Here is a 13300-nt window from a genome sequence, read left to right as displayed (position 1 = left end):
ACCTTGGTTTATTATCTATAAAAGTTTACAGTGCCGAAACAAAAAGACAAATGAAAAGAGGACCGCCATGATACCCCAACCTGGTCGTTTTAGGCGAGACGCGTCATAAAATAAAGTAAAAATAAAAGAATAATTGATAAATAAAAATGGCCCATAGAATGGTCGAGGCGTGCAGGCAGGATCTGTGTCCTCATGTGTCAAAATTGTAGGGTGTGATAACGATGAATGAACACATCAACGGCCAATAAGGTAATAATGATGTTCCTCGCTGAATGACAACACCCCTCTCTCTCTCTCTCTCTCTCTCTCTCTCTCTCTCTCTCTCTCTCTCTCTCTCTCTCTCTCTCTCTCACATATGATAACCTAACGGTTTTGTTTTGTTGTGCATTTTTATAGATTTTTTGAGCTTTTCTCTTTGCTGTGTTGTTTTGGCTTAAGTTTTCTTGAGATGTTGTTTCGTTGATTCTGTTTTCAGCGTTTCATTTTTCTTCTCGTAGCAGTATTTCATACCGAATGAGTCTTTAAATCATAATGGCAATTTCTTAATTTCTGACATTTTACTGTTAATGCCTCCTGCATCAGACTGCCCAAACTGCTAAGTCTTACCTCAGAGTTCAGAAAAACTTGGAATTTTGCACTGCTAGAATGTCGATAATTTTTAATTTTTTTTTTTTTACGGGAGTAAGAGACTGTAAAAGTGAGGTGCGAGATATTTCAAGGGAATTCGATTTCACGGCGTTTATAACAAAACAGCGGTACCGAGGGCATTTGAAGAGCCTCAAGTGTATGAAGGACTTTTCACGGAAAATTGCAACTCTGGTCAATTTCCCGTACGTTATCTATTTCTTTGCTATCATGACATTGAACTCCTGGGAAATAAATTATTCGTAAATTTTAAAACGGAAATGGTGCTTCTTTAAATTCTCTTGAAAAGTCTCTGTTTGATTTCTCATATAATAACTTAAAATAATCATATAACTGAAAACGTTTTCATTAAATTAATTTTAATTCCTCCGCCCAGATTATCTTGCAGAAAGGCATGTAGAAACAAGGACTTCGAAGACTTTTTCTTACAAGCCATGACGCTCGCACGGACAAACGGTTCTGTTACGCTAAGTGCTGTTCGAAAGCTAGGTCGAATTGTGTCTAATTGAATCGAATTTCTATAACTGTGCAAGATGTAGACTACGATCAATCACTTCACTATCAATCACTTCATTTGATAGTGATGTTAGAACAAAAGATCTGCCACAGCAGAATTAAAATTGACACCAAAGGTATCATTCATTGCCTTCTTTGTATGAAGCTGCATCTTTCAGTGTTAGTTCCCTTAAGTTTTTTTTTTTTTTCTCCTTTCATTCAAGACTGCTGTAAATAGACCTTGAGTGGTCGAAGATTGGCCTTTTCGTCGATCTTTGTGTTGGAAGTATTACAGCTGTGACACTGAGCATCTCACCAGACCCTTAAACCTTCAAGGCCAAATCCGCTATCCAACACTAAGTACGATCGCAGTGCTGGGTGACTTGAATACGGGAGTGATCTGCTAAAATTAAAAGTGACTTGAAATAATATGTAATTGCAGTAATACAGAGAATATATTTTAGCGTTTTGCAGAGAGAAACGTGTTGTTACAGAAAAAAAGACAGCACTGATATAAAAATTCTGTCTCATATTTTAACATGTGAAGAAGAATCTAGGATCAAGAATTGCTTTATAGTATAAGCAGGGAAATTGAACGTGAGAGTGTAATGGCATGAATCTAAACCTTTTTTTTTTTTATTGAGCGCGTTAGTCTAGAAATAGTTTCTAGAGGTTGCTCATACTTAAGCACATAGAACTTGTTATTAACGCATTTTCAAGTCTTATTTAACACTAAAGGCAGAGCGGCACGATAAAAAAAAAGAAAGAAAGAAGTGAATATGATTGAAGGATAAAATTGTTTGGTGAAAAGCAAACTATCAGGTTGTCCTTAACCTCTGAAAGTCTGAAAATTGATTATCCGGTTACCTGAGAACCTACGCAGCATTTGGAGGTAGGAATGTTAAAAAAGATAAATATTCGATGAAAGAGTGTGAAAGAGTTTGCGCCAGAGTGAGAAAAAATGTTGCGTTGGGCGGAGGCGAAAGAGGGGGAGGGGGGCGGTTTTGAAGGTTTCGCGATTTATTTTGTTTGTATTGATTTTTCTCTTAGCTGTCGCTTAACGCTTACTTCTGCCTTTACCTTTTTAATATTTTTATGGTTTTTATTATCTATGAAAGACTGTAAATCTGTGTGACTTGCTCTGAGAAAGTAATTTGGCAATGATAATAACACTGATAATAAGAAAAAGTTACCTTAGAACAGAAACATCTGCCACATCAAAATTAACCTGGTCCGGAGTGCCTCTTTTTATAATCATATGTATTCTTAAAATAATGTCCAAAACAGTGCTGTCATTACATGCATTAGTTCCAAATTTAGAATATAATTGTGGACTTTACTTCTCTATCTCATAATGGTTAATTAAGAATCCTTAAGAATTGTATGGAGATGACCATGATTCACATTTTCCCTGAGGCATAATCTTACAAGTCCATTAAGGAATCCAGATTCTTTTTTAGAAAATCCATAAGTAAGCGTTTAGACTTCTTTTATTTGAAGACTAGAAACGACAAACACGACAGCAACATGAGCAACAGCAGTAAGAAATTTACATTTGGCTCAGCATAAGAAAGCTTTAGAATTATCCTTATACTCAAGATGGAGTCCTGCAGTGACCCTCTGTTGGGTGTCTTCAGAAGCCTTCAGTTGTTGTAAAAGCAAGAGTAGATGGGCATGTTCCAATCAGTTCATTTGCTTATATTCGCTATTTTCCTACATAACTTGGTTAATAAGATCTCCATTTTTCTTTCGGGCTGGTTGTCTGGCACACCCACTTTTTTTTTTTACATCGCAAGATCATGCGTTACATTTAATGGGAAGTATAGAAGAGTAATCTTAGAATTATGCATAAACATCTTGTAAAAACATTGTATTTTCTGTTATTTTTCAGCGTCAGTGATCTTGGTAAACTAAGCTGTTAGAAACCTAGTAGGTGAAGTCTTGGTGTAGGTTAGAATTTGAATGAACTTGAATGAACTTTGTGACCGAGGGCGTGGCGAAGCCCGAGTCTTATCTAGGGACAGATGTTGTGCTAGGAATTAGAACTTATGGAAGTTTACCGATAAAAGAAGCTGTTACATGTAAGGGTTAATAAAACTACAGGGTGGATGAGAGGGGGGGATTAGGGACAGGGGAAGGGGTACGGGAAGTGATGTTCATGGATAAGAACGGTATCTTTCAAGAAAACAAAGGTTTCTCTCCTCCAGATACTCGCCAGACTAACGAACAAGTCTTGTTTTATCCTTTAAGGGCGAAGTGACCAAGAATGGTTCCCCCCACAAAAAGACTCCTTGAAGCGGGCCACACCTTTCAGTGTCGAGTTCGTCCTCTTTGCAGAAATCAGGGCGGCACGCTTGCACGCATCCACACACACACACACACACACACACGCACACAAACAAACAAAAGAAATATCTATTTTTACCGTCGCTCATTAAGGCTATGTCAATCATACCCAAAACGAGATGCAGGTATTTTTAGATATCTAATGAAACTTTCGAGTAGTCTGAGGCCCTCAGAAATCCTTGGAATGAGTTTGATGAGACATTATTCATTATCTAGAACTTAAACCAATGAGATTGGTGTGTAAATCATATCCTTATTGACAATGTCATTATCTAGAACTTAAACCAATGAGATTGATGTGTAAATCATATCCTTATTGACAATGAATTTTTATGATTTTGGGAAAGAATGACAATATTTGCACATACGAAAAACAGTAGATAAAATTATGATAGTTGCAGGTCCACTAGAACAATTTTGTTACTAGTTGAAGCACACATACAAAAGGTATGTCACCATGTTCATATATCAGTTAACCTAATAGTCCCAGTGATTTGGCCACATGTGATGCCCTTCACATATTTTGGTAGAGGGAGAAAGAATGGTTAGTGATGGAGAGAGAAAGATAGGAGATTAAATTTCTTTAGTGAAGCTTTTAGGAAAAACACTGTTCAATAATACTTCTCACATTATTTTATTTGCAAAGGTTAGTTAATAATAATGACTAATGTTCCACTGTGAGCAAGTAGTAATCGTTAGTGAAAATATCCGAAGTAACTAAACGCGTATGAATCAGTTATCACTTGATTTATGTATGTATGTATATATATATATATATATATATATATATATATATATATATATATATATATATATATATATATATATATATATATATATATATATATATATATATATATATATATACATATATAGATGTATACACACATATATACACGCAAGTGATAACTGATTCATACGTTTTAGGGACTTTCTGGTTACTTTTACTGAAGATTAAGGTTACTCACTTTGGAACGTTATTCAGTATGATATATATATATATATATATATATATATATATATATATATATATATATATATATATATATATATGTGTGTGTGTGTGTGTGTGTGTGTTTGTTTGTGTGTGAAGAATAAGGGTATAACTTACTACCTGAATTAAAGATGTAGATGGAAAGGCGAGATAAACAATGAATGCAGATCCTGGGTCAATGGTGCGAGTGTTTTGAAGGTTTGTTGATTTGTTGGAATTGGAAGAAAGAAAGTTTAGAGTTGATTGTAATGTCACAAGAGTGGAAGGGTCAGTATATTGTTGAGAATGCATGTAGAAGTCTCTGTTGAGGACGTAATGAGGGCAATAAAGAGGCTGAGGAATGGAGAAACACCAGGAGTTGATGGGGTGACAGTCAGAGTTTAGGGGTTAAGCATTAATATCGTGAGTGAATAGTTGGCCAGGATTTGACAGGTATGGTTGGATGAAGGAAAGGTATTGAAGAAAAGGAGAGGGGAATTATTGTTTCATTGCATGAAGGTAAAAGTGATAGTTTCAATTCTTAAAATTTAAAGGGGCTTAACATTACTTAGTACAATAGAGGTTTACAGTAGGATGTTGACTGGAAAAATAAGCGCTACAGAAGGATTATCATTGTAGGTTTAGACACGAACAATATGTGTGGAATAAGGATCTGTTACGAAACAGTAATGTGAGGAGTTGTAAGAAAGGGGAAAAAGTATGTGGCATATATGATGAAAGAATGGGCATAGAGGCAGTGTGGAGGGAGTCGAGCATGTGGGTGGTAAAGAACTTAAGTTGTTGAGAGCAGTTAAAAGTTTTTAATGGAAGCAGGGTGTGTGTTAGAATATGTAGATAGGAAAGAAGCTGGTGTGTTATGCTGCTTTGGCTGTTTAATATCCTTATGGATGAAGTGATGCAAGAAGTTACAGAGAAAGGACAATAGACATAGGTGCAAAATTGGTGTAAGAAAATGAGTTGTGAAAGAAGAATTGAGTGATTGATGTCTAGAGATGATACAGTGGTGCTTTGGGATAGTGAAGAAAAACTGCAGACAATAGTATAATAGTTTGAAAGTTTTTTGTAAGAGGAGAAAGCGAAGAGTAAATGTAAGCAAGAAAAACGGTATGGGGCTAATTGGATGCTAATAAATCGGAACAGTGAAAGTTAAGAAGGATGGTGAATGAATAACTTAGTGTGAGTAGGGTTTTCAAGTTCTTGTCTTCTTCGTGAAAGTTTTCTGCACTATGGGTTCATCCGCGATTCAGCTTTTAAAGTATAAGTGTGGCAGGGGTCCTTGTGTGTTGTTGTTTCTCTGGGGCTACCCTCTTAAGGGGAAACAGCTTAATGTTGAGGTAACGGTATATTAACAAGTATCTGAAGAAATTTTCAAGAATCTAGCTTGTAGACGATTTTTGAAGTTTTTTTTTTGTGTAAGCTGTTAATATAATGTGTTCATTAAAAATGGATTAGGAAAATAAAACACATGAACAAGAGTCTCTCTCTCTCTCTCTCTCTCTCTCTCTCTCTCTCTCTCTCTCTCTCTCTCTCTCTCTCTCTCTCAGATTTGTTTGAAATGGGATCCCGAAGTATAATGCGGAGCTTCAGAACTTTAATGCCTGTGGTTTAAGAACTTCCCTCTTCATATCAATAAGATAAATACGACCCATCCTTCTTTCTTCCAGTCTATCGATGCGTTACAAACCGCCATTTTATGTCGAATAAGTTACATGTTATGTTACACGGACAAGTCAGGAAGCCTTCTTTTAACACATAATAAATGAATAACTTTTCAAGACCGTAACAGCCATGATTAAATGCTCTCTTACCATAATTGAAGGCTTCGTCGTGATGCGATGACTTATTCATGTCTTTAATATGCGGCTAGTTTTCATCTCCAATAGTTTTACTCAGAGTTTGTAATAACATGGCTTCTCTTACCTCGGGTCTTGGTTGGTTTAGAAGTTTTATGAGTCTCGAGTCTTGTCAAAATAACGCGTGATGTATTAGGTTTCCGTAGTGTATATATATATATATATATATATATATATATATATATATATATATATATATATATACACATACATACATACATATTTGAATGTACACCCACGAATGTATGTCCTGTGTTTAACACAGGTGCGTAACCTTTCAAGAATCTTTAGAATCTTAATATGTCCCAGTAAGCGCACACATACGTAAGACGTGAGTGCATTGTTTTATCCTGATGATGCATGCACGTACAAAGCTTATCTTTACCGACACTCGGCATTGAAGCACGTATCTTAAAAGCATCAACGCCGCACTGCTCTTAGCATACCTGTTCCCTCCCAGTGCTGTACCTTTTGATACCTGATCCCTGGTACTGAAGGCTACTGGGGCGCTTGAAGGAGCCGTCATTTTAATTACAGTGTTAATGTGGAGTCACACCGTTTGTGTTCTGGTGATAGATTTTATTCTGATTATCTCCAGACCTTGAATTTGCTTTAGTGGGACAGTTTCTAAGGTGGATGTTCATAATTAGCAATAAAGTTCTGCCAAGGTGGAGGAAACAAAAGGTTCAAAGTGGTACCTGTTTTAAAGTACTATCAAACAAACAATCATTTCCTTCAGCCGAAGCAAAAAAGAAGTGAAAAATTAATGCAGTTTTGGAAAAAGCAGTCGATAGATTTATCTCATTTTTGCTCTTTTTTTTTTGCAAGTGCTAGTGTACCTGGTTCAGTAATATGGCATTTGTCCATTAATTTAATTTCCCGAAACTGGAGACAATTTCTTCCTAGATTGAATATCCTTAAAAATATTAGCATAAAGTTAAAAGAATTTCCTCAGCAATTCTAAAATATTTTCCAGTTTTAAGATGATACTATTGCACCAGACCTCCGTCCAAATTGGATGGACAGCATCGCCTGCATAAATGAAATCATCTTTGTCCATCATGTTTCAGTGATGGGGGAAGGGATAGGGTTGGAAGAGGGAATGAGGAAGTAAGGCTCTATCTGTTTGCAAAGAGAGGAAATGAACAGTAGCAGTTAAGCTTTCAAATATATGAAGTATATTTCCATTCGAGCGAACGCTGGAAAGAGTATAATTGATCGTTATTTTTGGGGGAATCAAAATATTTTCGTATCCAACTTCTTTGACGTAAACTTCAGAAAATTTTGTTTATGTGATCTGCACATGATTGGGGTGAAATTTCTTCATTATAGGTTTCTTCACAGGAAAAAGAAGAAGAATTTATTGTTCAACTTTATATAATTTTTTTTTTACGTTTTCGTTCTACGTTAATATAAAATAGATGTTGATTTTTTTTTTTGGCATTTCACCATGTGATGCAATAAGTTTTTTTGCGTACTTATATCATTTATATTTTCTGTTTAATGTAAACGAATGTGTGCGCGCGCGCGCGTGTGTGTAATGATATTTAAGAAAAAACTGAAAATAAAAGAAAATTTGTTTCCTTATCGACATTATTTTATGATACATGTGATGACACAAGCTAATAAATAACCCGGGTAAATCCCCTAGAGTTTAGAAATATTCCAGTGAAAATGAGATGTACTGGGATGTGAGCAGGAAATAGCTTAACAAACGATTAGTTTTCAGGAATAATTGATGAGATTTGTGTGTGATGCCTTTCGGAGAATCAAGATAATGACAGACAGAGTTGCCCAACAGTCTTTCTTGTACATGCAACGTTAAGATACTATCTTTACCCCTCACTTTCGTCAATGTCATTTCTTTAAAGAATATATATATATATATATATATATATATATATATATATATATATATGTGTGTGTGTGTGTGTGTGTGTGTGTGTGTGTTTATGTCCATTTATCATAAGTGCGTCAGATAAAGGTGCACATGTAACTTAAAGCGGCTCATGAATTATTTTTATAAATGTTACAGTACTGTTGTGTGTTAAATCAGTATTTTGTATCTGTTACTATTTATACATATATACACATACTTATACACACATATATATATATATACAGTATATTAATATGTATATGTGTACTGGACTGTTTATTGATTGTGTATATTTAATCATGTCTTTGTGCATATGCACACATAAAATCAAGTCGTTGTATAATAAAACATCAACCGTAAACAGGTCCTTTATATATTTAAACGAGCCTTTCTTAGACTGATGTTCTGCTGATATCACCCTGAAAACAAATCACACCTTAACGACGGACGAATAGCATGTTCATGTCTCTCTCTCTCCTTGACAGCCGCAGAACCTGGTCTTGATGGGCGAATTCCCCGATTGTGCAGTTAAGCTCTGCGACTTTGAGATCTCCAGAGTCCTGACGCCCAGGAGGGAGATTCGCGAGATCCTAGGCACTCCGGATTACGTGGGTGAGTAGTACATCCTTTGACTTGGAGGACCTGGAGACTTTTTTTTTTTTAATTTTCTTACTTTTCTTATATTTCTGATAATTTTGACTCACATTGGGATCGAACCCATGTCTCTCAAATGAAAGGCCTGGGCATTACCATTTGACCCACACAAGTCATAAAAGAACTTTGAACTTAAGTACTTCTATACCTGAAGTCTTTCCTGGGCAGGCTGCCGCCTAACATACCGACGAATTTTACCCAGCTTCCTGACCCACCAGTGAGTCAGTTGGTTTCATTTCATTCGCTGGCATGTTAGGCTGGAGCCTGCCCAGGAAAAACGTTAGGTACAGAAGTACTGAGGTTTCAACTTCTATTATGACGTATGTGGGTCAACTGGTAGCGCTGGTAGCGCCCTGGCCTTTCTTTGAGAGACCTAGGTTTGGTCCAGATGTATGTCTGAAATTTATTTCTCAAAAAAACATGTCCATGTGTTCGTTAGTTCAGTTTTTCTTATATTTATTCCAAGAATTGTTAGATTAGGACAGGTATTGAAATATTGTATGTATATTGTTTAATTTCGAATTAAACAATTTATGAAATGTACTAATTATACACGCACACACATATGCCTTTTTTCTCATTTTAAGTTAACGCTGATGCTTATTAACAGCTGGTTCAGTAGGTAAGGAAGGTGGGGATCACGGTACAGACCTTTTGAATGCAAACCAGTGCCTGACCACTAAGCTACACCCCTCATACACATATACTCAAACACACACGCACATCATCATCATCATCATCATCATCAAGGGCTTATGCACATGTGGCATCGATAGCTCACTAGTAACACTCCTACAATGTCCAGTACTTTTTCTCATCGTCAAGGCTGAAATTTTGAAGGATTAAATGACAACTGCTACTCTGCTGCTCCATTTTATCCCAGTGCCAAAAGCTGTTTAGTCATTAACCTTTGTTCATGTTTAGGGGCACACTAAATCTATAAAGGAACTACGCTCCACTATGTTAGGTGAGTACAGTAAAAAACTGGTTAAAAACAAGAATTCTAAAAAGAAAATGAATGCAAAGAGCACAGGTCAAAAATGGAACGACTGAAACATTTCACAGACCAGGATGGTTCTCCATGAATGCTGTATTTCCAGATAGTCCTAGAGGTTCACAGCCACTGTCTGTCCAGCTGTTTAGCATAACTCATAATTAGAGGCTTACATGTCTCTTTCAAATTTAAAGTTGTAAGCTGCACTGACTCAAGCTTCCCTGGATCCATTAAGGGTGATGTTTCTTACGGCAGTAGTGGCCATCATGAAGGGAAGGCTGAAACTCTTCAGTAATCTCTTGAACCTACGGGTTCCTGCTCTCTGAGAGTTACATTTTCTGTAATGTGAAATTATGTTAATTTTCATTTTGGATTCTTGTTTGTAATAATTTTTTTTACTATACTTTATCTTTGTGGGAGTGTAGTTCCACTGCAGTTGTAGTGCATCCCTGAAGATGGCCTTGGGTTAATGACTGAAACAGCTATTGGCTTTACAATAGAATGGAACAACAAAGTAGAAGTTTTCGTTTGTATCTTCAAAACTTCAGCGTTGAATATAAAAAGAAAATACTGGAAACTGTGTAAGTTTTGCCAGCACACCAGATATACCAATTGTTTATAAGCACTTTGTGAAAACAAAAGGAAGATGTGCCAAATTAGCACAGATATATACATATATATATGTGTGTGTGTGTGAACTGGTACGATTTTAGCATTATTATAAGTGTAAGAAAAGGACCTGAGTTTGACCATCGTTAAAAAAGCAAACGAAGTTGCTTTGACATGACCTCTAGCTGGGTTTTCAATTTATGGTGTATATGAGAGAGAGTATCTTATGAACTTAATGTGAATGGTTTCACCCAAATGGGTAATTAGCCTAACCCTCACATGTATTAGAGAGAGAGAGAGAGAGAGAGAGAGAGAGAGAGAGAGAGAGAGAGAGAGAGAGAGAGAGAGAGAGAGAAAGTGGCTGCAAGCGTTCTACCCCATCTGATAAACTTGACAGAAGATTGTGCATACTAAAGACTGTGACTCATTCAGGGCTTGCTTGGTCCGGGCAACCGCTTTTGACATTATTTTAACCCGCCGACTTTCAATTAAGTCTCCTCCATCTTATTTACGGGTCAAAGCTGTTCTCTTAGCCTCCGCTTTGGTCTCTTATTACTCCTTGATAAATTAAATGAGAATTAATGTATTCCCACTTGAGTGCTTCGGAGGAAATACTTGACCAGTTGCAAGTTTTTTTTATTTATTGCGATGAACATAAAGTCTTAATTCTTTTATTTTATAATCAATAAATTATCATTATATTTTGTAATTCGTTCATATTTCGTATTTTCGTTCTATAAAGACGTTTGCAAAAGTATCCTAACTTGCAGAAATTAAGTATGAAGTTCCACGGAGCGATAGCAGACCGTCTTAATGGACAGAGCTAATTACCATAACATTAGCTGTTGTCTGTTGCTTTCGTTCTTTATTTGGCAACGCAAAGAGCTCGCTGGTATTTATGCTGTTTGTATATGCATGAATGTTTTGTATATATACAATGTGTATGAGGATATATATATGATTTCGTATATATATATATATATATATATACAGTATTTACATATATGTGTGTTTGTGTGTGTATCTGTCTATGTATCTATATATACATATAATACTGGTAATATTCTCAGGCACGAAGGTATATCGTTTAATTGTATTCTTATGTGTACAATTGAATAATTGAATATATGTATATTATATATATATATATATATATATGTGTGTGTGTGTGATATATATATATATATATATATATATATATATATATATATATATATATATATATATATATATATATATATATTTTTTTATCAGAAGTGGTGGTTTTAGAAGGTGCTTCTCAGCTAGTTTTCAGCCAATATTTTGGGGTGAGCTTTCTAGTCCTACGCCATGCCCCATGGATATTCAGGGGTCTAATGGCTTTTCATGGTGATAACCCATCCCCTTGCTGACCAGACCCATCGTTGCTTAAGTTGACTGATGGGAGAGAACTTTTTTGTCTATATTGCCTCTACAGTCTCGGCCCTGTGTATTTCTCACTTTGTATTCAGTAGTAGAAGGATAACCAGTTTGATCAATCCTCACGGTGGACTTATTGATTGTGGAATTCACAGCCTCCCTTTGTACTTCCTTAACTTTCCAACTTGCCTCATTTTAAAGCCAATTTATACGTCTTTTTCCTACAGTGACCATTCTTGATTTGGTAGCTTTGGCTTTCTTGGTTAAATTGTTTATTCATGGTAATACCTGCAAACTGGCAACTGATGTTTGTAATACTGATTGCTCACCATTACAGTGTTAACTCCCACGTTGTTAATAATTATTATTACTACTACTACAGGAGACAATTCATTCGCTGCACGCTGTTACCAAGCGTATCGAGTTAGTCTTGTTCCCATAGGGTCTTCATCTAGATCAGTTTTGGTGGGTGCCCAAAGAGGACAAAATGAGTCTCTCTCTATTTCTCTGAATCCTCGTAACAAATGTATATATATATATATATATATATATATATATATATATATATATATATATATATATACATATACATATACACATATACACATATACACACACACACACATATATATATATAAATATGTGTGTGTGTATAAAATATGGGCGTGGGTAGTCTAGTGTCAATGGCAGCCTCATGACGGCGAGATCTAAATTCGATTCCCTCACACGTTCCGTTAGAACCAATAACAGTAAACAACGTCCTTGGTGAAATGGCATAAGACTAGCAATCTGATCCCAAAATCCTGACAGAGGATGTGAAGGCTTACACCTCTGGAAGAGAACCTTTTTAAGGGGTGAACGTGCTTATGGGATATTTAAATGTACATTATATATATATATATATATATATATATATATATATATATATATATATATATATATATATATATATATATATATACACAGTATACACATATATACATACATACATACGTACATATATATACTGTATATATTAGAGAGAGAGAGAGAGAGAGAGACAGAGAACGATTTCCATGCCCCATATCCAGTTAACGTGGTTACATGTTATAACGACGATGTGAGAACTGGCTGTTCAAACCCAGACCTGATAATCCTGTCCGTAGGATCGACACCTGACGTCGATAGATTATTTCCATCCAATGTACAACGTTTATCGAATGTAATTCGACTCCGCATGACTCACGTGAAAGGCGGAGGAGAGCGTGAGAAAAATTATTATTTTTAAATGGCTCCGTACTGGGTCTGCTGCAGATTTCGGTTGGAAACAGTTTGATTGTGAGTGTACGATTGTCATTCGATTTTTTCTGTGGATGTTTTACGTGTTTATCATAAAGTTTTCATGTAGAAGCTCAAGTAGTTGCGTGAATATTTCGTATCTATGACAGACTAAG

The 13300-nt window shown here is 35.8% G+C and overlaps 1 protein-coding gene across 5 annotated transcripts in view; it reads left to right on the top strand.

Moving 5' to 3' along the window:
• LOC136826622 (uncharacterized) overlaps window positions 1–13300 on the top strand; it is a 352977-nt gene that overhangs the window by 302018 nt on the left and 37659 nt on the right. For all 5 annotated transcript variants that reach the window (XM_067083917.1, XM_067083915.1, XM_067083916.1 and 2 more), the window contains one exon: window positions 8698–8824. In XM_067083917.1, the coding sequence (XP_066940018.1) occupies window positions 8698–8824 (127 nt within the window). The remainder of the gene's footprint in view (window positions 1–8697; window positions 8825–13300) is intronic.

This window comes from Macrobrachium rosenbergii, chromosome 41 (assembly GCF_040412425.1).
Source record: "Macrobrachium rosenbergii isolate ZJJX-2024 chromosome 41, ASM4041242v1, whole genome shotgun sequence".
Lineage (NCBI taxonomy): Eukaryota > Metazoa > Arthropoda > Malacostraca > Decapoda > Palaemonidae > Macrobrachium > Macrobrachium rosenbergii.
This window is presented reverse-complemented; position numbering and strand designations above follow the sequence as displayed.